The sequence below is a fragment of the Euphorbia lathyris genome, chromosome 10, assembly GCF_963576675.1.
Source record: "Euphorbia lathyris chromosome 10, ddEupLath1.1, whole genome shotgun sequence".
Classification (NCBI taxonomy): Eukaryota; Viridiplantae; Streptophyta; class Magnoliopsida; order Malpighiales; family Euphorbiaceae; genus Euphorbia; species Euphorbia lathyris.
Window position 1 is genome coordinate 21,988,020 of NC_088919.1, and position 24,601 is coordinate 22,012,620.

Here is a 24,601-nt window from a genome sequence, read left to right on the forward strand (position 1 = left end):
GAGAGGAGTCGGACAGTGTCGCGGCTTCTGGATTGGATCGACTCACTGACCCTGAGACAGGTAGATTTTGCCTAATCATGCTAGATTTTTGTTTGAGTCCCTCTGACTTTCTCTTTGTGCATTTTTCTTTAGATTAAGTTCAGGTGGGATGATCTTGACTTCAGCCCTGATTATGCATACGCATCGATGATCCAGGAGCAGCAGTGCGTGCTCATCGGCCCTTGTGTGCGGGCGTGGTATTTGGGAGATCGAGGAATCACCGGAGTGAGTGATGTTCACTGGACGCCGGGGGAGATTCCCGTTTCCATATTTGCTGTGCGGACTCTGCCCTTATCGACCATTCGTCGAGATCTGACCCGTCGTTTTGTCGGTAGAGTAGTCTGGGTTCACGTCGGGGGCCGTGAGCCTTATTTGTCTACTTTACTGAGTGCGAGGGATGCCCCGGCGGCAGCGATGGAGGTAGATCCGGTAGCGGACGTGTTTTCGAGAGAGGCGGTCGAGGCCGTCTTTGGTTAGGCGGAGGTTCCGGTAAGTGATTCCGCCCTCTTTTCATTTTATTCATGATATGCTCGGAGGTTTTATTGTGTGTTTTTTTTTTGCCTTTTTTGTAGGAGGGATCCTGGCGGAGTGCCCACCTATCAGATTTTTTCGATGGCACTCGGGCTCAAACACCGGTGTGCGAGCAGCCCTATTTTATCGGCGAGTCATCCAGTGCAGCTCGACCGGAGGGGTCGTCCATAGGCGTGCCTATACCAGACTATGGGAGAGATTATGCTACGATCTGCTATGACGAGTCCGGGGCACCTTACGCGGGATTTGAGGCGGCCCCTCCTATCTTCTCCTCGAGGGTCCCGTTTGATCCCTCGGACGCTTCTCTGGCCACGAGAGAGACTTGTACTGATTACGTAGGGCTGTCTGGTTATCTCCGAGACCGCCTCAGCTTGCGCTGCACCGATCACCTGGTATGTATCATCATTGTACTTTAGTGTAGTGAAATGTATGCATGTATGTATGATTTATGTTTTTGCTTATCCTGCCTTTTATCTGTGTTTTTTTCTTTTTCTGTAGAGTGATCTGTATGCTCATGAGCGGAGACAGAGCGAGCTAGTGCGGGAGGCTGATGCCCGAGTTGGTCACGTGTATCAAGAGAGGAATGACCACTGGTCGAGGATGATGCGACGGGAGACTGAGGGTCGCCTTGCCGTCGAGGAGAGGGCGCGTGATGAGTCGATCAGCCGCCTTGCTGCAGAGGAGAGAGCACGAGCTGCTGATGAGAGAGCACGGGTTTCTGACGAGAGAGCGTGAGTTTCTGATGAGAGAGCGCGTGCTACCGAGGAGACACTATCTGCGGAGCGGGCATCTCACCTGAGAGATTTTGAGAACTATTGGGACTTCCCTCCGTATTAGGCTCGTAGCTTTCATTGTTGCTTTGTAGCTTTTATTAGAGTTTCCCCGATGTATAGCTGATGTATAGGGAGTGGGGTGGATAGTAGGTAGGCTTTTTGTGAAAAGTAGGATAGGAAATGTATAACCCGTGATTCATATTACCATGCATGCGGTAGATTATAATGATTCCAATCATTCTCGTCAAATATATTCATGCCTTTATTTATTTACAAACAACAGAAATACTTAGTCTCTTATACATTGTTTTTGTAATTGCTCAAGTCATAACTATTGTTACCAGGACCCGCCTTTCGGTTTTCGGATCCTGGTGATTTTTCTCCTCTCCTTTTACTATCCCGGAATTTTTAAATGAGTGCCCTTTCGGGTTTTCACCCATTGGGATTTCCCTTATTGTTGCATAGATCGCCCTTTGCGGGTTTTCAACCTATCGGGAATTTTTCTTTTATTTTTCTTTTTTTTTTTTTTTTACGAAAAGTATTTCTTAAGCCTATCCAGATTGGTAGGTTCGGAGAATTCCATGCCGTCCGTTGTGTTTAACTTCACCGCTCCTTTGCTTAGTATCTTCTTTACGACGAATGGTCCTTCCCAGTTAGGCCTGAACTTCCCCCTCGGGTCGGTGTGCGTCACACGGATCTGTTTCAGCACCAAATCTCCTTCTTTGATGGGGCTGGTCTTGACTTTTTTATTGAAAGCCCGAGCCATCCTTCTTTGATATAACTGTACATGGTAAAGGGCTCCCATCCTTTTCTCATCAACTAAAGCCAACTGCTCACATCGCCTTTTCACCCATTCCGTCTCGGGGATTTCTGCTTCCACCGCGATTCTCAACGATCGCTTTTCAATCTCAATCGGCAGGACTGCTTCTGTTCCGTATACCAAGGAGAATGGCATTGCCCCAGTCGAGGTTCTGACTGTCGTGCGATAAGCCCACAACGCGAGTGGGAGGTGCTCATGCTAATTCCGATGTGATTCCACCGTCTTTACGAGAATCCTTTTAAGGTTCTTATTAGCTGCTTCTACTGCCCCATTAGCCTGTGGACGGTACGGAGAAGACCTGTGATGTTCAATGCCATATTCTCGGAAAAGATTCCTTACTTCCCCCTGAAACTGGACCCCGTTATCCGTGATCATGTGATGAGGCACTCCGAACCTGGTGATCAAGTGTTTTTCAATGAACTTTCTCATCTGCTTGGATCCCAGTTTGCTAAACGACTCTGCTTCTACCCACTTGGTGAAATAATCGATGGCGACTGCAATAAACTTATGTCCATTTGAAGCATTAGGCCTTACTTCGCCGACGATGTCAATGCCCCAGGCAGCGAATGGCCAAATAGGTGCTAGCACATGTAGTTCCATGGCCGGAAGATGACTGCAATCGCCGTGGATTTGACAATCGTGACATTTCTTCGCATACTCGTTACAATCTCTTTCCATGGTGAGCCAATAGAAGCCTTGCCTAATAATTTTCTTAGCTAGTACTGCTCCTCCCATATGGGCTCTACAAATTCCCGAATGTACTGATTCCATCGCCTCGTGGGCTTCCCCCGCATCCAAGCATCTTAGTTGTAATCCGTCAATGTGCCTTTTGTAAAGCAAGTCGTTATGGATGACGAACTGACGGGCTAGCCTTCTAATCACAGCTTGATCCCTAGGTTCTGACTCTGCCGGATATGTTCCATCTTTCATGAAGTTCACGATATCGAAATACCACGGTTTTTCATCTGCCCCTAACAGCATTACGTCTTCGTAGCACGGTTTGTGAGATCTTCTCAATACCAATGGTTTCGAAGCGAGGTTCCGGGGGTTGTCCCAAACTGACACCAAAGTGGCCAAGGCATCCGCGGCCTGATTCTGAGCTCGAGGAATGTGATAGAAGCGACATTCTTGGAATCTCAATGCCAACCCTTCTAGCTGATCTAGATACGGACGTAGCCTTTCTTCTCTCACTTCCCAGTTTCCTTGTGCCTGTTCGATGATCAACTTGGAGTCACCCCAAATTTCGACATATGACGCTCCCAGTGCTGCTAATGACTCCAAACAATAAATGCATGCTTCGTATTCGGCCATATTGTTGGTAAGGGGGAAGGATAACTTCTTCGCCATCGGGATTCTTTCTCCTTCCGGGGAGATAAGTAGTACTCCTACTCTGGCTCCATTCGAATTAACTGCTCCGTCGAAGAACATTTTCCACGGTATAACTTCGATTGCATTCAAATGTTCATCGGGGAAATCATAGCTTATCTCTTCTTCTTCTGTATTCAGGGGTTGATTAGCCAAAAATTCTGCCACGGCTCTTCCTTTGATAACCTTCTTCGTCACATATTCAATGTCAAACTCGGACAAAAGCAACAACCATCTGGCTAACTTCCCCGTCAAGGATGGAGTTCGGTATAGATACTTCACGGGGTCCATCCGAGAAATAATGATCACTTTATACGATTGGAAATAGTGCCGCAATTTCTTCGTCAACCACACCACTGCCACACATGTCTTTTCGATCATGTTGTATTTGAGCTCATACTCTAGGAACTTCTTACTCAAATAATACACCGCGTGTTCCACACCGGTGTCTCCCTCTTGAGCTAACATTGCTCCGATAGATCGCTCCTCAATTGCTATATAGAGGAGAAGTGGCTTTCCCAGTTTAGGCGGTCTCAACACTGGCGGATTAGACAAGTAACTTCGGACACTCTCCAACGCTTGTTGACACTTATCATTCCAAACGATGGGTTGGTCTTTCCTTAACAATTTAAAGATTGGCTCGCAGATTGTGGTGAGTCTTGCTATGAACCGACTGATATACTGAACTTGCCCCAGAAACCCCCTCACTTCCTTCTCATTTCTCGGTGCTGGCATTTCCTTTATAGCCTTCACTTTATCGGGATCCACCTCAATTCCCTTATTTCCGATTACATAGCCTAAGATTTTCCTCGACGAAACGCCGAAAAAGCACTTCTTCGGGTTTAACCTTAGCTTGAATTCTGCAATTCGGTCCAAAAACTTCTCGAGGGCGGCAAAATGCCATTCTCTTGTCTCTGATTTGACCATCATGTCATCCACGTAGACTTCTACCTCCTTGTGTATCATGTCATGGAATAGGGTTGTGGCCATTCGCTGGTAGGTTGCCCCGACATTTTTCAAACCAAATGGCATCACTCTGTAACAGTATGTTCCCCACTCTGTTGTGAACGAGGTTTTCTTGGAACAAAGCATACGGGATTTATGGATGTTAATCTTCTGGCCAGAAGCCTCACAAAAGCAGTCGAGGATATCCATCACAACCTTAATTTGTTCCTCATTACCCTCCATAAAAAGCATGACATCATCAGCAAAGAGTAAATGGGTAACAGGGGGGCAATGTCTGTTGATGGAAACAGGGTGGAGAGTCCCTTTGCTCACCGCCTCTTGGATCAGGTGAGACAATCTTTCCATGGCAATAACAAAAAGAAAGGGGCTCATAGGATCCCCTTGACGAATAACCCTGGATGGAGAGAACTCATCCGACATATCCCCATTGATCATAACCTGGAAAACAGGAGAGGAGATACACTTTCCAATCAAATTCCTCCAGTTCTCCGGGATACCAGCTTTGGCTAAACTATCTAGAAGAAAGCTCCAGTTCAACCTATCATAGGCTTTCTCCAGATCCAGCTTGAGAGCCACGATCCCTTTCTTGCCTTTCTTAATCTTCATAGAATGGACAACCTCCTGGGCAATAACAACGTTATCCATCAATTGTCTTCCAGGAACAAAGCTCCATTGATTTTGGCTGATAATATCCGGAAGGATCTTCCGGATTCTATTAGCCACAATCTTAGTAATAGCTTTATACAAGACATTACAAAGACTGATGGGTCTCATCTGGAGAAAGGAAGAAGGCTTGGCAACCTTAGGAATCAAGACAATGAGGGTTTTATTAACCAAACTGATATCATTCGAACCACCAAAGACACCTAACACAAAGCTGTATATACCCTCTTTAACGGTGTCCCAGTGTTTATGATAGAAACTAGCGGGGATACCATCAATACCAGGAGCCTTAGTGGAACCGATGCTGGAGAAGGCCAGATCAATCTCTTTAAGCTCAATGGGATGGAAAGCATTATTAATAGCATCCTCCCCCAAACGAGGAAAGGAAATGCCAGAGTGGGCACTCTCTAGGTCCACAGCTTCCTCTCTGAACAGGTCATTGTAGAAATCAAGGGCAAGGCGCCGAATGTCCTCCTCCTCAAAACTCCACTCTCCACTGGCGTCTTTAATAGCCTCGATCCTATTTCGCTGTCTCCTAATGATCGTTGAGAGGTGGAAAAACCTGGTATTCCGGTCCCCGTCTTGAATCCAAGCCTTCCTAGATTTCTGGAACCACAGAAGCTCTTCCTGTCTAAGCACAGCTTCCAACTCGTTCTGAAGAGCTCTTAGGTGACCATTCAGGCTATGATCAAAACGAACCTCCAAGCAACGCTGAACACCTTCCATTCTCCTCAAGAGTTTGTTCTTCCTCCTGATAATATGACCAAAAGTATTTTTATTCCAAACAGCCACATTCCTCCTGAATTCCTCAGTAGCGAGGAGAACATCAGAGTGGGGATGCCAATTGCTTTTAACGAAATCCTTAAACTCGGGGTGAGACTCCCAAGCCACCAGATACCTAAAAGGTCTATTACCTTTCAGCCGATTTCCTTTGACCAAATTAATGAGGATAGGGCAATGGTCTGAGTGACGGAAAGGGAGATTAAGTACCTTGACCTCAGGAAACCTATAAATCGCTGCAACATTAGCGTACACCTTATCCAACCTAACAAACACACTATTCCTTTTCCAGGTAAATTTGTGGCCAGCAGCACCCAGGTCCGAAAGCCCGCACATATCCTTAATCAATGACTTATCGCTGCAACATTAGCGTACACCTTATCCAACCTAACAAACACACTTTATAATTTTTTTTGACAATGAAAGAATACTTTATTAATCAATGACTGAAGAAACCTTACAAAGAATACCCTCTAACCAAAGTGAAATAGAGGTAGAATAAAATTGACTAGCATAAAACAAGGCATGATGGATAATAGCAGGGGCAGTCTCGTTTGCGAACCTAGAAACAAAGACGACTTTCAAGTCAGAATTTTGAGCTAAAATATCTCAATATTCTCGTATGATAACACCTATTTCCGAGATGTCCTGATTTCCCGAATAGAGCTTGTCTACCACCGATTTCGCATCAATCTCAATCATAACCCGATCAAGACCCAATGAATTAAGCCATGCTAGGCTATGTCTAAGTGCAATAGCTTCCACTATGCCTGGACCAAAAACGCCTCCATACCACGAACTGGACAGCGAAATAAACACACCCTCTACATTCCGAATGATCGCATTCGCACCACACCTGCTGTCCCGAATAAAGATCGAACCATCCACCACGCTGCATTTCCACCAACCAGTGGCTGGAATAAATTTATAAATCTAAAAATTATATAATAAAACAAATGGATTAAGTATTATTTTTCGACATACACAAAATTTAATATTTTAAAAATTAATTAAATTAAAGAAGCTCCGGTCCTTCCTACTGGAATCAACAAGCTATTACTAAAATGCAAAAACAAAAACAAACTCTTAATAAAAATCAGTATAAAATTTTTTCCCATTTCAATAAAAAAAACTATGGTCCATTTCAATAATTTTTAAATGAAGTCCAATTTAAATGATTTTAGATATTTAATAATTTAATAATTATAAATTATAAATTCAATGCATTAAAACCAAAATATCATGTTGATATTTATATGACATGCTGGAACTAGGACCAAAACAATATTGGTCTCAGTTTGCTGTTTTGTAATTATTCTAATAAAATCTAATTTGAATAATTACAAAACAGTATATGATTTTGATTGAGAATGAGAATAACTAATTAAAGGCTCAATACATGAGCAGTGTCCGAACTTGGTACCCAAAAAAACTATTTTTTCTCTAAATTTGCAAATTTATAAAAAGTTTTATTAATCTCTTAAATTTTTAAAGTTATTTATCTACTAATTAAATTCTTAACTTATTTATAGTAATATATTTGATTCATAAATTTAGGGGTGTTTGTTTGCTCTTTTTCATGCTCTTGTTTGCCTTTTCATTTCAAAATGGAGAGTTTTAAGTGTTTGATTAGTGACCTCCTATTTGCCTTTTAAATCTGAAAAGCAGCATTAGATGTTTGGTTAGTAACCTTCTGTTTGTCTTTCACACCTCAAAAGCAGCATTTTACAAAAGCAGAGAATCTCTACTTTTTGGAAAAGCAGCTTTTTTCCAACAGCAAATAGTAACAACAAACAGCAAACCGTAACAGCAAACAGTAGATAAAATAAACGGACCGTTAATTAAAGTGATATGTATTTTAATTTGTCCAAATCTTCTTTTCTATCATATAAACATAAAGATATTAATAATATTACTTCAATAAAATTCAGAATGGTAACAAAATATTTTATAAATTCACTTTAAGCCTTAATTGAATTATAACATGCCTCATATATAATCCATTTACTTATGGGTCCAGCTTATCCTATAAACTTTGTTTATGGTTACCGTTACCTCCATTAAATGTTTCAATTAAATTGGGTTCATATCAGTTATATTCGGGTGCTTTTTTTTTTATTGCTTTTAGTCAGAAGATAAGTTAATTATTTGCTTTGCCTAATTTTTTTTTTTATCTATTAGGATAGATTGGATAATTTTTTATTTATTTGTAGTTTTTTTTTTTTGTCTTTTTCCATTTATAGGTGATTGCGATATGTCTTTTTATTTGTAAGTTTGTTCTGAATTTTTCTATATAAATATTATCATGTTTTTGTTTATGAAAAAATAAGATAGTTTTGTTTATTATCACATAGATCTGACTAATTGAAATAACATGAAATTATTTCTGTAAAAAAAATATTATGAAGTCGATTATAGATAGAGTGTGTTTTCCGTTATTGTGCTAAAAACAATTTCAAATAATATCTACCAGTGTTCTATCATGATCTATGATATTGAAAATGCAGATTCAACCTTTTCTAATGTATTTCTGAATTGTAATTTTTAATTACTCATATAAAAATGTAATATTTTTTATATGAATTGAAACAATTCTTTTTATTAAAAAAAATCTACGTTGACTTGACGAAGAAAAAAAAACGGTATTCACTTTAGTTAAAAAAAATATGTCTAATTAGGGATATAGAATTAGAGTTATTATTTTGAAAATTTTCAACTATTTTCAGAATTTGATTTTAAATTTCATTTACAATGAAAAATACCCCTAATTTTACTAAAATAAATAGCAAAGGTTGTTTATTTACTTTTTTTTTTTTTGTTATGTTTGACCTTTCATTTTAAATTTAAAAATGTTATATGTTTTTTTTTTTTTTGAAAGATGTTATATGTTTAGTTAGAGCCTTATTTTAACATCATGTTTTTTTACAGAAGTTAAATAAATAAAAAATAAAATTTTTAGATATATAGTTAAAACCTTATTTTTACATCATTTTTTTACAAAAGAAACTAAACCAAATATAGCCTAAATCCTTGTTTGGGAGAAAGTTACCAAATTATCATACCCGATCCTAAATACCAAATAATAAGACGGTGAGATAAAAATAACGAACACTTACGGGTCAGAAATACGATTCTAATTTCTAAGAGAATGATCTCTAGCTGATTACCTGAACGTTTATCAGTCTTTAACCACATTAATTTAACACAATCACCTCATAACTCATTCCTGTAAGACATGTATCCTAGACATTACGTTCTATATCAAACTTCAGTCTCTTTGATCTATAGTCACCAATTATTCTCAAAACCAAATTTGCTTAGCAATAATATCAAACTTCTATATTTATGTCACTTAATTTCTACACGACAAACATATGCTTTTGAAATTCTAATAAACTCTTGACCAGAAATTTAATCGTAACTATTTAATTTAATTTACCTAATTGGCTTTGATTCCCAATCGAAAATTATGGAATACAAAGAGAAAGTTAATAGAAGTAAATGAGAATAATGAAAAATCAAATATCACTTTATTTCGATGATTTTCCTTTTCTTTTCATTACTCCTTTTACGGATAAATTACACCCATGGCCACTGAACTTTATCCATTTTCACATTATGGCCACTCAACTTCATTTTTTCCCGGTATAGCCACTGAACTTTACACTATTTAACATCGGTGGCCACTCAATTTTAACTAATTTATCAAAATGACCGTTGTTAACGATCTCAAAATAAAAATATTCAAGAATTAAAGTTGTTCAGAACGACATTTACCATGAAACCACATTTTTTATTTTCAAAAATCACATTTTTTGGAGCTTTCTCTCTCTAAAAATTCACTTTCTCTCTCACAACCAAACAATACCTAAATGACCTCAAAACGAGAATTTTCAAGAATTAAAGTTCTTTAGAATATCATTAACGCTTTGGATTTTTTATTTTTAGCCGTCAATAATCGTTTTGAGGCGTTAAGTGGCAAACGGTGTTAAAAAGTGTAAAGTTGAGTGGCCATACCGGGAAGAAATGAAGTTGAGTGGCCATAATGTGAAAATAGGTAAAGTTCAATGGCCATGTGTATAATTTACCCCTCATTTTACTCTTACCCTATTAACCAGGGTAAAAGCTTTTTTTCTTTTTTCTTTTACAAAGCTTTTGATACACAATTCATAATTTTTTCACTTCAACCAAGTAGTAATTAAAGTGTCAACTTTTTTATAATATGAAAAAGAGAAACTGTTCAAATCAATATCATCAACTGGAAGGAAACAGCTTCTGTGAAAGTTAAAAATTCAGGATTTCTACTCAAAAGTTAATCCGAGTTAAAGCAACCCGTTAAACTCGGTTTACATCTTACATCTTCAAGCAAATTTCCTTTTCCCTTTTTTTTTTCCTTTTTTCCCTCCTACCATACCAAAAACTAAGAAAACGCTTATCATATACAGAAAAAACAAACTCAGTCGACACCAAACATCTCTCCTACTATGTATAACACTCACAATCCAAATATTATTTTCACCAACCAAACATTCCTTAAAATCAAGGCAATCCTTTAGCAGCATAACTATTTACCAGAGCAAGTGCATTGCTAGTGAACTTCTTCGCCTGAGTTGCTCGATTACACACCTCCGACTTCACCGCACAATCCGGAACGTCCTCAAACCCGTCCGTACACGTTTCCTCGTCGGTTAAGGCCGCGCTCATCCACGTCTGCACGTTGCTCATCTGGAACCGGAATGCCTGCGTCGATGATCCGGCGCCTCCAAGCTGCCGCATCTGCTTTAACGAGTCGTTGATTTCGTCTACGGCGTCGCCGAAGTTGGAGAAGCAATCGTGGAGAGCGGATGAAGCGCGATGATCGGAACCGTAGTCGGCTTCACGGGAGAGATTGGAAACATAGGCAGCCATTCTCCGAGCTCTCCAAAGGCTGAGCCCGATGGCGACGCGAGCTAGATTGGCTGGATTTTGTTGGATAGCACTGGCGTAGCTGGAGAGGGAATAATAGCAGATTTCAGGATACAATGTTGCGCCGCAGCTTGAACGGATGTAATCTGTGGTGTTTGGCTGGGAAGTAGGGCCTGGAGAAGCGGTGGCGGGGATTGACCGGAGATGGAAGAGTAAGGTTGTGATGAGAAGGGAGAGGAGGAGACGCCGTTGTGCTATCAGGTTCATTGTGGTTTTCCTTTTAGAGGGATGGGTGGGTTCTTCGTTGGGATTGGTGTGCGTTTTGTTGGAGTATGTGTGTCTTCATATGCTTAAATAGACTAAAATGTTTTATTTAAATTACTTTTCTATTCATTGTCTTTTCTTTTAATTACATAATTGCCACTACCCCTTCATTCAAAAAAAAAAAAGAAAAAAAAAAAAAAGTGAAACAAACAAAAATAAATCTTCCATTTACACCTGTTTTCACAGATCGACACTCTTCTGGTTTAAAAATTTATAAAATAATACTTTGAGGTTAATTCCATCAGCAAACACATGTTAAATTGACTAACGAAAAGAAAAAAGTTAATTTTATCTTTATATTTATTTATTTTACAAATTAACTCACATTATTATCTAACTATCACAAACAAATCCCAAAATAAAAATCAATTACATCATCTTTTCTATTTCTCTTTAATTTCTTATTTTTCTTCAACTTCATCTCTCTTCCCTTTATTAATTTTTTATATCAAGAAATAAAGTTTAAAAATCATAATCAAGTGCACACCTTTAAGTACTATCCAAGAATGATGGGAGGGTTTTTCTTTACTATTATCTCGACATTTACAACAGGAGACTTCGATTCTTCTATAGGGCATTTGGAGTGTTCGTAATGATAATATTTGGTTTGATCGAGCATCAATTCCAGTAAATGTTTATCAAAGTTCAACTTCTTTCCTCTCACAATGGTATCTGCAAGTTTTTCTCCATTTGGTTCCGCTGCGGCAGATTCTGTTTTTCCACAATCTCGTCCCACTCCATCGGCTATATTATCGATGGAAGGTGTGAATGTGGAGTGCTTGTAACCTCTTCCTTTGACTCAGCTTTCAATATTGAAGCAGCGGTTTATCAAGCCCGAGTTCTATATAGTTTTGATTGTGTTTTACGGGATGATTCTGGTTTGGTTGTTGATTGCATAGCCGGTTTGTTGGAAGAGAGAAAAATTAATAAAGAGAAGAGAGATGAAGTAGAAGATAGTGTAATTGATTTTTATTTTTTTTTATTTTGGGGTTTGTTTGTGATAATTAGATAATAAAGGGAGTTAATTTGTAAAATAAATAAATATAAAGACAAAATTAACTCTGTTCCCTTTGACTTTTGACTTTTTTGATACTGTTAGTCAATTTGGCATGTGTTTGCTAACTGAATGAACCTCAATGTACCATTTTGTAAATTTTTAAACCACGATGATGCCAATTGAAAACAGATATAACCACAATGTTTATTTTTGTACTTTTCCTTAAAAAAATTTTTATAGAAAATGATTTTTTTTTCCAAAATAATACCATAAAAATATAAAATTGAAAAATAGGTTATATACATATGCCGAGAAATAGCGACCCCACTTAGATATTTAAATCAATAATGTTTAAAGAAAAAAAATATCTTCAGAGGTATATAGTCTCAGTATGTAAAGAGTAGTACATTTTATGTATATGTACTTTTTATTTTATATAGTAACATTATATACATCCATCTTATTCCACATGTCACTTGCCTAATGGACGAGGTCAGCCTGAAACAGTTGTGTGAGCCTTCTATCCCGATGTCATCCACTTTAGACTGGAGAATTACAGGCCCATCAACTTCTACCTGGTTTGTTCCTGAATCACACATCGTACGTGGAGATTCAGCTATGATACCAATTATAACACTCTGGTCCAATACCATGTAGATATTGTCGGCTTTGGCCCATATCCAATTGTCACGGCCCGCCTAAGAGGCTATGTCCGTGACACAATACATAGGGCCTCACGACTTTAAAATGTGTCTGCATGTATTGGATTCTCATCTTAATAATAAGCCACAATCACTCCCTCTCTATTTCCGATGTGGATTCAATTCATTCCTGCCCCCATCCCCATCTCTTAGGGTTGCTCCTTACTCATGCCTCCTACCCCAATGCCACCCACTCCGAACTGGTTCATTGCAGGAATTAACTAAATCCTACATCGAAAATGGAGAGAGAGTAACTGCGGCTTATTCGTAAGATGGGAATCTAATACATGACGATGCTTGTGAGGCCTAATATGTTGGATTTGGGTCAAAGCGGACAATATCTACATGGTATTGGGACATGATGTTACAAAATAGGTCGCATAGTGTGTGAGAAAAGCCACACGTCGTGTGAATTTATACAAAAGTTTTAGGATCTTAAGCAAGGTGTCCACACGTTGTGTGGCCCTCTAACACGCCGTGTGGATCAATATTCATGCCCTCCTTCATTCAATACCCGACTGACACGGCGTGTGGCAGATGTTACATATTATGTAAGACCTCCATCAGCATTGGCTTGGATTCTTAGAGGAGATACCCACATCATTATCCCCTTCTTGAAAAGATTTGGACCCCAATTTAGCATAAGATAAGAAACAACGCGTTTCCATACATATGTTGTCTACTCTGCACGTCCAAGAACTCCATTACCAATCTTAAGCTTGATGGAACCACTTTCGACCATCAACAACTTGTCGAGGTCTAAGGCGATCGTCGAGTATGCTATCTCATGGACTCATGTCACGGGAACTTCATGCTCATTTCTCCACTTAGGTTCTCCATCTTTGCCCTATCGTTGTACCATAAGCTTATAGAGGGTGCATATTGCTTCAAGATCCCTTATAACTCAACCATGGTTTGGGGTCAAATGAACCTCGGGCTTCCCATATCGATGTCTTTCTTGGTACATTTCACGAACCTCGATCTCCACCTTATGAGGTGATACTTTATGATAGGAACATATAATGGATATTTTCCCAACAAGGTTGGCATAACTATCAATTTAAGTGAGTTAACAAAATATACGAGTTTGGAAATTACCCAATAGGAGATTTGAGTCAACAATTGCTTGCTCGTGTTAGGGTCAATGTCTGATCTATGGGGAACATTAATATAGAACTAGCGAATCCATCCCCCATATTCAACGGAACATGGCATGTCTCGTTCACTCCACCAAAACTAGATTCACTTTGAAATGAACTACCCTTTACCACCGGATCAAGGGCTTGACAAGTCATTACACTCCTTTCTAGTACCGGTTCCCGGTTTAGATAAACAATCAAAATGGCTTTCTTTTCCCCATTAGAATAATTCCTCAAATGTGTAAGAATGTACTTGACTCCATCCTTGCATATGGTGTAAGTGTTAATTCTTCCCGCATGTGTGCCATTTTGATTGAATTTCCAAGGCCTCCTTAGGACCAAATGGTACACGTCCATCTCAACCATATCACATATAACCTCATCTCGGTAGGCTCCAAGGGAGATAAGAACCTTACACTAGTGAGTGACATTATATGTCACACCCGACCCTAAACGACCTCAATCGGCATCGGACTGTCACACCCGACCCTAAACAACCTCAATCGGCATCGGGCGTGAAAATAGAAATATCACAATCAACACTTACTAGTCTCCAAATTATCCAAATATTATAAATATCACACTTTTCAAGAATTCCTTTAGATATATTATAAAATAAATCCATATTTCTACTACATTCAAGTCCTAAAATATTACCCAATACAATTAAATCTCCAAATGAGAGGTAAATGTCCTAACTAAGGACAAAGTCAATGACTTGACACTTCAACCTTATCTATCAACCAGTAACTTCTCCTATACATTGCTCTTTCTCACCTAAAACATTAAAACATTTAAAACGTGAGACAAAAATCTCAGTAACCAATTATCAACTACATAAATTACTTATACTCAAAATAACTATATATATATATATATTAAATTCTCAAAATGCATCACATAAAATTCATATTCTTAAAAATGATCTTTTTATGGATTAAACCATAATAAAATACTCAAAATAGTACCTTTATCCAAATATGCAATTTAAAATATCAAGCTTGCTATCATTACTCAAATACCACACATAGTCAAAACGTAAATCACTGTATTAAAATACTTAATATAAAACTCATATCCAAAATAGCTATATATATTTTATTTGTTTAAAATCTCAACTATACAAAATAAATAGGTTCGCAATTAACCATTTACTCAAATTAACCGTAAATCAATAAATACTTCATAAATCGTATTTCGATAAATACTTCATAAACTGTATATCGATAAATACTTTATAAACTGTATCTCAATAAATACTTCATAAATTGTATCTTAATAAAAGCTCCATCAACTGTATCTCAATAGATACCTCACAAATCGTATGTCAATAATTACTTCACAAATCGTATATCAATAAATATTTCGCAAATCGTATCCATCCGAGAGATAGTCCCCATATGTATCAATCCCCACAATATAATAGAATCAAGATATCTCATAATTTGTCTATCCCGCATGGTCTTACTCAACACTTCTTTGCCATACCCGATAGGTCTTTCAACTGTGTACACATGCCGTATTTCTCACTAAATACGGACTTTAATAAAAACCACCTATCCGGATTACTCTTGATGGATACTAAAAATATTATATAATAAAATTATAACATGCTCAAATCTGTTTTCGCGATCAAATTTCATAATTATTTCATAATCATAAACTGTAAACCATAAACCATTTGGCTTCCGCAAAAGAACCACAATTATACAAATATTCTCTAAAAATTGCTCAAAATACAAAATCATTTAAAATCTAATACTCCTTTAATATAACTAAAATCAGAAATATATATATATATATATATATATATATATATATATATGTATATGTATATATATATATATAACTCATAAATCAACATCATATAGTTTTTCAAGTACTTTTTCTCAAATCAATCCTTCAAAATATCAATTTTATACAAATATTAACCAAATATATTCAAATTCATCAATTATATCAAGTATACTCAAATCCAAAAACCGAAATAATGTATATATATATATATATATCTGGTAACTGGCGATGAACTTTTGATCAGATTCCTTCCCTGTGGGGGCGTCGTTGGGTTCGACGGGAGGGGGGGGGGGAGCTCTGATGCCAAAGTCAGTATAGGAATAAAGAATAAACTGTATTGACAAGAGAAGGGTCTAGAGTGAGAATATGAATGTGTACCTCAATATCTTGTAATGCAAGCTATTTATAGTCATGTGATCGTAACTCCCAGTAACCAGAAAGTCTCCATTAATGCTTTATTAATGGCGGTTACGGATCTACTTTAAGTGTGGCTGTTAGCTCATTAATGGTCCATTAATTGCCTTTATTGGGAATCGGCTCAACCGTTCGGCAGGCGGATCGAGGTATGATGGCGGGTCTCACGTAGGTTTGACTACGGATCATGTGTGACGGAGTCTAGGTGATCCGCCACTCTGATGACTTACTTGATATGCCATTGCTTCCCAGACCGCCCAAATACGCGGCCGTTTTGGTAAATATCCTCTTTGATCCCGTGGATAATATCCCGATGTTATCAGAAGCCCCCCTAAGTTCTGTTAAAGTCCTTTAGGGCTTTTGCACTTCCTTGCACGCTGTCATGATGAATCACATTTATTGTTGCTCTGTTCCAGGCCATTCATCGAGCGACAGGTGTCCTAGGCGCGCTGCTCGAGGTGAGTGGGGATACCTTCTTCAACCTCTCTTCTCTCTTTCCGCTTCATTTGCTATTTTCTTTTCCATTTCGTTCGAGTTTTTTCAGAGCTTTTTTCTGGCATCAAGAAGCTTCAAAACTTCCGATTTTCCATGTAAGTGAAATTTCTCGCCGTGTTTCTGGGTTTTTATGAGTTCTTCTGAATCTACCATTGAACTTTTTAATTTGACTTCCCCCTCTGAGCCCTCTTTTAGCTGGTCTTTTTCCGAGGACTCGAGTTCGTCCGAGAGTACATCTAGTTACGATTTATCAGAGTTAAGTAACACGGTGAGGGGGAGTAGGAATCGTTGTCGTTGTTTAATTAGAGCCCAGACCCTTTCTGTCGTTGTGACCAAAACTGCTCCGGCAATAGATTCTAGGAGCTTTTCCGGAATGGAGGCTTCCTCTTCGACTCCGATTAGGAAAAAGATGCTTCATGCAGAGACTACTCTGTCTCGTATGGGTGCCGCGGATCTGGCCGATTTGGCGGATCGCTATCCGTGGATTAAAGATTATGAGACCGAGTTGGCGACTGCCCATCAGCGACCCGCCTGTCCGCCCATAAGGTCCCTATCTGTATATAGTAGTCATGTGGAGAGAAGATTCTGTCTTCCTCTTCCTCAAAAGATGGCGGATATCCTGGAGTTTTTTGGGATTACTGTCTGCCAGCTGCATCCAAATGGCTGGTTGGATATTGCTTTAGATTGTTACTTAGCTTCGAACCTGGGGGTGGTCTGTAATCCTCTCGTCTCCCGGTCTCTTCACAAACCCACGAAGCATAAATCCGAGTCTTTTTATACTTTCGCCAAATTGCAAAGTTACTCGCCCTTCTGCGGTAAGATGTCGAACGTCCATCTCTGGGATGAAAAATTTTCTTTGTTAAGGTAAAAAAGGATGAGCCCCTCGGGTTCCCATTGAATTAGAATGCTAAGCCCCAACACATGGCTGGGGATTTGCGTATATTGACTGATAGTGATGAGAAGGGGGCAGATCTCATGAAGAGCATTAAGACGGATGCTTGGACGTACGCCAATGCTCTAGAATTCATGATGAATGACATTCCCTTGGTCCGCTGTGTGGGGGATGTGATTACTTACGTGAAGTTTACTCAACTTGATGAAGGTAACTTTGTTTCATCTGAAACTTTGATTATCTCGCTGGAGGCCCAAAAGGATACGCAGGTGGCGGATCCCCGTAAGAGCTCTGGGAAACGTCCTTCTAAAGGCGTTGCGGATCCTGATAGGGGTCAAAAACCCCTATCTTTGGGTACGGTTTTAGGATGGGTTTTAGCATTATTTAGTTAATAAGCGAGCATTTCTCGCATTTAAATGCTTTTATGTGAGTTAATTAGGAATTGGAAACGTTTTATTTATTTTTCGTTGTTTAGGCTCGTTTTATGACCAATCTAGGCAATTATGGCGAAAATAGCATGCATAGTGTAATTCCGTTATCTTTTGAAGCTAATTGGTCCGTCAAAAGTCGCACCAAACGAAGCGTTTGCTCAAAATAAGCGATTGACGGATCAATTTAGCTTTTGGACTAATGTTATATGGAGTTTCTGTACGTGCGCAGGTGTAAGTTCGGGCGAAAAAGGACATCGACGACATTCGGCAAGCATCGAGAACATGCCGGGCAAAAATGCTCGACGAGCGGGCATCCGTGGGCCATTTCTGCTCGCCGAGCAGGCCCCTGGAGGCCTACTCGCCGAGCAGGCCGCCAGACGCCTGCTCGGGTGAGCAGGAGCCTGCTCGCCGAGCAGGCCACCAGGCGCCTGCTCGGTGAGCAGGGGGCTGCTCGGCGCGAGTAGCCCTGCTCGCCGAGCAGCTCGCCCTGCTCGGCGAGCAGGCCTGCGGGAATTGGTCAAAAAGACCAATTCCGCCCCCACAAAGCCACGATGGACCCCACGTCTTCCTACACCAATAAGGACACGAAAATAGGTCAAAAAGAGGGCCAAGACACGCCTATAAATAGAGTTTTTCCAATGTAATTTAGATATCTTTCAATTTTGTAAATTATCTTAGCTTTCCCCTTGTAATTCCTCTCCATCTCCTCCATCTTCTTCAACTTCCATTGAAGCTCCTTCAAAGCTTTTTCTCGAGGAATTATCAAGGTCCGTCCTTAAGCTTAAGTCACCGGCTACAGAGTAAACAGGTTCCCTGAAAGGGATTTTTGTATCTCCTTTTATCTTTCCTTGTTTGTACTCTTTGATACAGTTGCCGAACTTGACTTATTGTATCTTGTGACATTTATCTTCGCCTTTAATAATAATTTAGCTCTTGTTTTGTTCTATGATTATTTGTCTAATCTTTGTCTTACGCTTTATTCAATTGGTTTAACTCATTCAAAAGCCCCAAAATCTAGTAGGCACATATTACGAGCTGAATCTGGCCTAGTCAGAGCCTAGGAGATTGACGACCTTTTAGTTGATTAAGCGCCAATTTACTGAGCCTTAGACCTAGTTTCGGCCTTAGGGAATCACGCGCTAGGAACTTCAGGAGGGTAAGTAGGGTTAATCGCCTTGAATACAAGTGACTCAGATTAGGTTTTTATTCAATAGACCTAATAATCTATCTTCATTATTATCGTTCATACCATGTTCCTTCGGATAATTGCATTAGTGAAAGATCAATTAGGAGTAGTTTAACTTAATTAGGGGTAGAGTAACTTAATTAGGCATAGAATAACTTAGTTAGAATCAGATAACTTAGCTAGGTTTAGTATAATTCAACCTAGGAGTAGATTAACTTAAGCAAAACAAACTCAAAACCCCCATAAGCCTAGATAACACCTGAAACCGATAGCTCGATACTTGCAGAAATAAATCCTGTGGACGATAACCTGGACTTTCCAGAAATTTATTACTTGATAACGACGGGGTACACTTATCCCTTAGTGAGTTCTCATCTTTAACTTAGGTGAGGGCGCATCAAGTTTTTGGCGTCGTTGCTGGGGATTTATTTCTTCTGCAATAACGAACCAAAGGTCGATTTGTTAGTTTAGGCATTCTTTGTGAATATATTCTTTGTTAATATCATTTATACTTGTTTATATATATACTTGTTTATATCATACTTGCTTATATTCGACCATAACTTATACTTGTATACATAAATACTTGTTGATATACTATTACTTAAATTCTGTAACATTACTTGTACTTATAAAATCGTTCTTCCAGCAACTATGGACAACAGAGCGTCAAATCCGTCCATGAACGATCTCAACACAAAAATGGATTTCCTTGTGGCTTTATACAGCCGTAATAACCAACCAAGGACACCATTTTGCGAGAGATGTGGCCAGAATCACCCCGGTAGGGTATGCCACATCAACTATTACATACCTAGAGGTGAGAATGTAAGTTTTGTGGGTAATCACCAAAGGTATAATTCTGAACCCTCAACTTACAACTATTACGATCAGGAGCATACACGATATCCACCGGTGCCCTACATGGCACCCGTAGATACCCTTCCATGTCCCCATTCTGACTCTGATTTTTATGGCAGGCAAACAGAGTGCTCAGAAGGAATAATGACCCTCTTAAGAGAGATATCCGTCCGACTGGCAGCCAACGAGGAGGCATGCAGGACCCTGAGTAACCAGCTTGCCATAATCAGACAAGAAGAAAGGGAATGCCAAGCGGCGTTCCTCTTACAAGAAGAGGCAATTCAAGCCATTGCCCTAAGGAGCGGCAAGGAAGTGGACACACTCGTGGCACCTCCATCGCAAACGAATCTGTCACCTCAGGTAAGTAGGGAACCGAAAGTGGTAAGCAACCCCGGTCCCGCATCTGAAACTCCAGCTCCTGAAGTAGCTGTAGAAAAAGTAGTTAGGCCTTATACACCAAAACTGCCATTTCCTCAGAAACAGAAAAAGGCCAACCTTGATAAGAAATTTGCTCGGTTTTCGGAAATCCTTAGTAGATTAGAAATAAACATTCCATTAATGGAAGCACTAGAGGAAATGCCGAACTATGCAAAATTTCTTAAAGACATGTTGTCAAAAAAAAAGTTTGGGGAAAATGAGATAGTGGCTTTAACAGAGCAATGCTCAGCCATAATCACCCATAAATTACCCCCCAAGTTTAAAGATCAAGGGAGCTTTACCATCCCGTGTAGGATAGGCAACATGCACATAGATAGGGCATTATGCGATTTAGGAGCAAGTATTAATCTTATGCCTTTATCAATTTTTAGGAAATTGGGACTCGGAGAGCCTAAACCAACAAACATGACACTGCAACTGGCGGATAGGTCGATCGCACGGCCTAGAGGCATAGTTGAAGATGTATTGGTGAAGGTGGACAAACTGATCTTCCCGGTCGATTTTGTGGTCCTCGACATGGAAGAAGATGACTCCGTCCCCATTCTTCTTGGGAGACCGTTCCTTACAACCGGTAGGACACTAATAGACGTCCATGGAGGTAAATTGGTCCTAAGGGTGCAGGACGAAGAGGTAACATTTAATGTTTATGAGTCTATGAAATTTCCTCAAGAACGCTCCAAAAGTTGTAACTTTGTAGATGCACTAATAGATGAATGTATTGAGGAAGTTGACCTTAACATAAGAAATGCCTCTTTAGAACTCGGTCTAGGTGGTGAGGAATGTGAAAACTCGAATGAACCATTTGAAGATCTCCCACCTGAAAAATGTTATTGGGTTAAGGGTAGAAAAGAGGACCTTGATCGTGAGATCAAACCTAAACCCAAAACCTCGTTAGAGGAACCTCCAAAATTAGAGCTTAAGCCCTTGCCCAACAATCTGAAATATGTTTTTCTTCAACCTCCCACAGATTTACCCGTTATTATTTCTTCTTTGTTGACAGTTGAATAAGAAGAAAAATTGGTGGAGGTGCTGATGCAACATAAAGGGGCCTTTGGATGGTCAATCCACGACATCAAAGGCATCGACCCCAAAATCTGCACGCATAGAATTTTCCTTGAGGAAGAGATCAAGCCATCCGCCCAACCTCAACGACGGCTCAACCCTAACATGAAAGAGGTGGTAAAAGTCGAGGTTATAAAACTCCTCGACGCAGGTATCATCTTTCCAATTTCTGATAGCCAATGGGTAAGCCCGGTTCAATGCGTGCCCAAAAAAGGGGGAACAACGGTAATGGAAAATGAAAAAGGGGAATTAATCCCAACTAGAAAGGTTACGGGTTGGCGTGTATGGAAAGATTATAGGAAATTAAACGAGGCCACCCGTAAAGACCACTTTCCTTTACCATTTATTGATCAAATGTTGGAACGATTGGCAGGGCACGAATTTTTCTGTACTTTAGATGGGCTATCCGGCTATATGCAAATTCCTGTGGACCCTTTGGATCAAGAGAAAACCACATTCACTTGCCCCTATGAGACTTTCGCATATAGGTGGATGCCTTTCGGATTATGTAATGCCCCTGCCACATTCCAACGTTGTATGATGGCTATGTTTTCTGACATGGTCGAGGAGTTCCTAGAAATTTTCATGGATGATTTTAATGTTGTAGGACCTACTTTCGACCAATGTCTTGAAAACTTGGACCGAGTCTTAGAACGTTGTGAAGACAAGAACTTGGCACTTAATTGGGAAAAGTGCCAGTTCATGGTCCAAAATTGTATAGTATTAGGACACAAGGTTTCGGGAAAAGGGATCGAGGTCGATCCGGCAAAAATTGAGGTAATTGAAAAACTGCCACCTCCTACCAATGTAAAATTGGTTAGGAGCTTTTTAGGACATGCGGGGTTTTATAGACGATTCATAAAAGACTTTTCAAAAATCACTAAACCCCTCACTCAATTATTACTAAAAGATGCTGATTTTAATTTCAATGAAGAATGTATGTCTGCATTCAAATTACTGAAAAAGAAATTAATCGAAGCACCTATTATGGTAAGCCCGGATTGGTCCTTTCCCTTTGAGTTAATGTGCGATGCCAGTGATCTGGCTGTGGGAGCTTGTCTCGGGCAGAGGGTGGATAAACTTTTTTGCCCAATCTTTTATGCTAGCAAAACCTTAAATGATGCACAGCAAAATTATTCAATAACTGAAAAGGAATTGCTAGTCGTAGTCTTTGCCTTTGACAAATTTAGATCTTATTTGGTGCTATCCAAGGTAATTGTTTTTACTGACCATGCAGCTCTAAGATATTTGATGAGCAAGCAAGATGCAAAACCTAGGCTGATTCGGTGGATCTTACTACTCCAAGAATTTGACATCGAGATCAGAGACAAGAAAGGGGTGGAAAACGTAATAGCAGACCACCTATCCAGGTTAGAGTCAGATCAACAAGCCTTAGAACATGAGGCAATCAAGGAGGTATTCCCGGACGAAACATTGTATTCGGTACGATCTCTCCCCTGGTTTGCAGACATCGCAAACTACAAAGTCGGTAACATTCTTCCCCTTGATTTAGATGCAAGCAAAAAACGTAAGTTTATGTTTGAGAACAAATAATATTTTTGGGAAGAACCATATCTGTTTCGATTCTGTACTGATGGCATGATTAGGAGATGTATACCCGAAGAGGAGGTAGATTCGGTGATTAATATGTGTCATTCTAGGGAACCAGGAGGCCACTTTGGGCCAGATAGGACAGTGGCAAAAATCCTCCAAAGTGGGTTTTGGTGGCCACAAATGCATAAAGATGTTAATAGCTATATTAAATACTGTGATGCATGTCAGAGAGTGGGAAATATCTCTAGGAAAAATGAGATGCTTCAACAAGGTATACTCGTGTGTGAGCTATTCGATGTTTAGGGCATAGACTTCATGGGACCCTTCCCCATGTCACACAACAACCAATACATTCTTGTGGCGGTTGACTATGTTTCCAAATGGGTAGAAGCAGAAGCTCTACCCACAAATGATGCTCGAGTAGTGATGAGATTTCTGAGAAAGAATATTTTTACTAGATTCGGGACCCCCCGGACCATCATCAATGATGGGGGATCCCATTTTTGTAAATAGGAAATTTGACATGTTGCTCCAAAAGTATGGCGTAGCTCATAGGGTTGCAACACCCTACCACCCTCAAACGAGTGGCCAGGTAGAGGTGTCAAATAGAGAGTTGAAACGTATTCTTGAAAAAACAGTAGGGAATGCTAGAAAAGACTGGAGCCTTAAGCTGGATGATGCTCTTTGGGCATATCGGATAGCTTTCAAGACTCCAATAGGAATGTCCCCCTATCGTTTAGTTTTCGGAAAATCTTGTCACTTACCGGTTGAACTAGAGCATAAGGCTTATTGGGCGCTGAAATATTTGAATTTTGACCCAAAACTTTCAGGTGAACTACGGCTAACTCAGCTGCACAAGCTGGATGAGCTCCGGTACAATTCCTATGAAAATGCCAAGCTATACAAAGAACGAACTAAGAGGGTGCATGATAGGAAAGTACAAAAGAAAACCTTTGAAATAGGCGATCAAGTACTACTATACAACTCCCGATTGAGATTCTTCCCGGGCAAACTCAAAAGTAGATGGCACAGGCCATTCTCGGTCATCAACGCACATCCCTCCGGAATGGTTGAAATCAAAGGAACGGACGGGGCCACCCAAAAGGTAAATGGGCACCGCCTAAAGCTTTATCTTGGCAAAGACGATTCGGACGTACAAGTTCTGCGCCTGCAGACAAGCACAGAATGGGAGGCCGATCAGTAAGTTGTCTTCTCCACCCTAACTCTTTACACTCGTACTTCATGATTTGAGATGCAATGTTGGAACTTATTGCATATTTTTAGTGTGAGGAGGAGGGGTAGACAAACTTACAAAAATTGTATAAATTTTAAATTTTTGTTGCGTCGTGTCTAGTTTAGTTTAGCGTTTTTGGGTTTTGTTTATGTTTTTGCATGCTTAGGACCTAAAACCGTGAACCTCCTTCGAATCTAAACTTCGTTATCTGTCTTTGAGGGCTGAGAACCGAAT

At 39.7% G+C, this 24,601-nt stretch overlaps 1 protein-coding gene across 1 annotated transcript; it reads right to left on the bottom strand.

Annotated features, from left to right (window-relative positions):
* Positions 1-10,132: 10,132 nt before the first annotated feature.
* Positions 10,133-11,159, bottom strand: LOC136208288 (21 kDa protein-like). Its single transcript, XM_065999101.1, has one exon. It carries the CDS (start codon positions 11,107-11,109, stop codon positions 10,477-10,479), a length of 633 nt encoding a protein of 210 aa, XP_065855173.1. The 5' UTR covers positions 11,110-11,159; the 3' UTR covers positions 10,133-10,476.
* Positions 11,160-24,601: the final 13,442 nt, after the last annotated feature.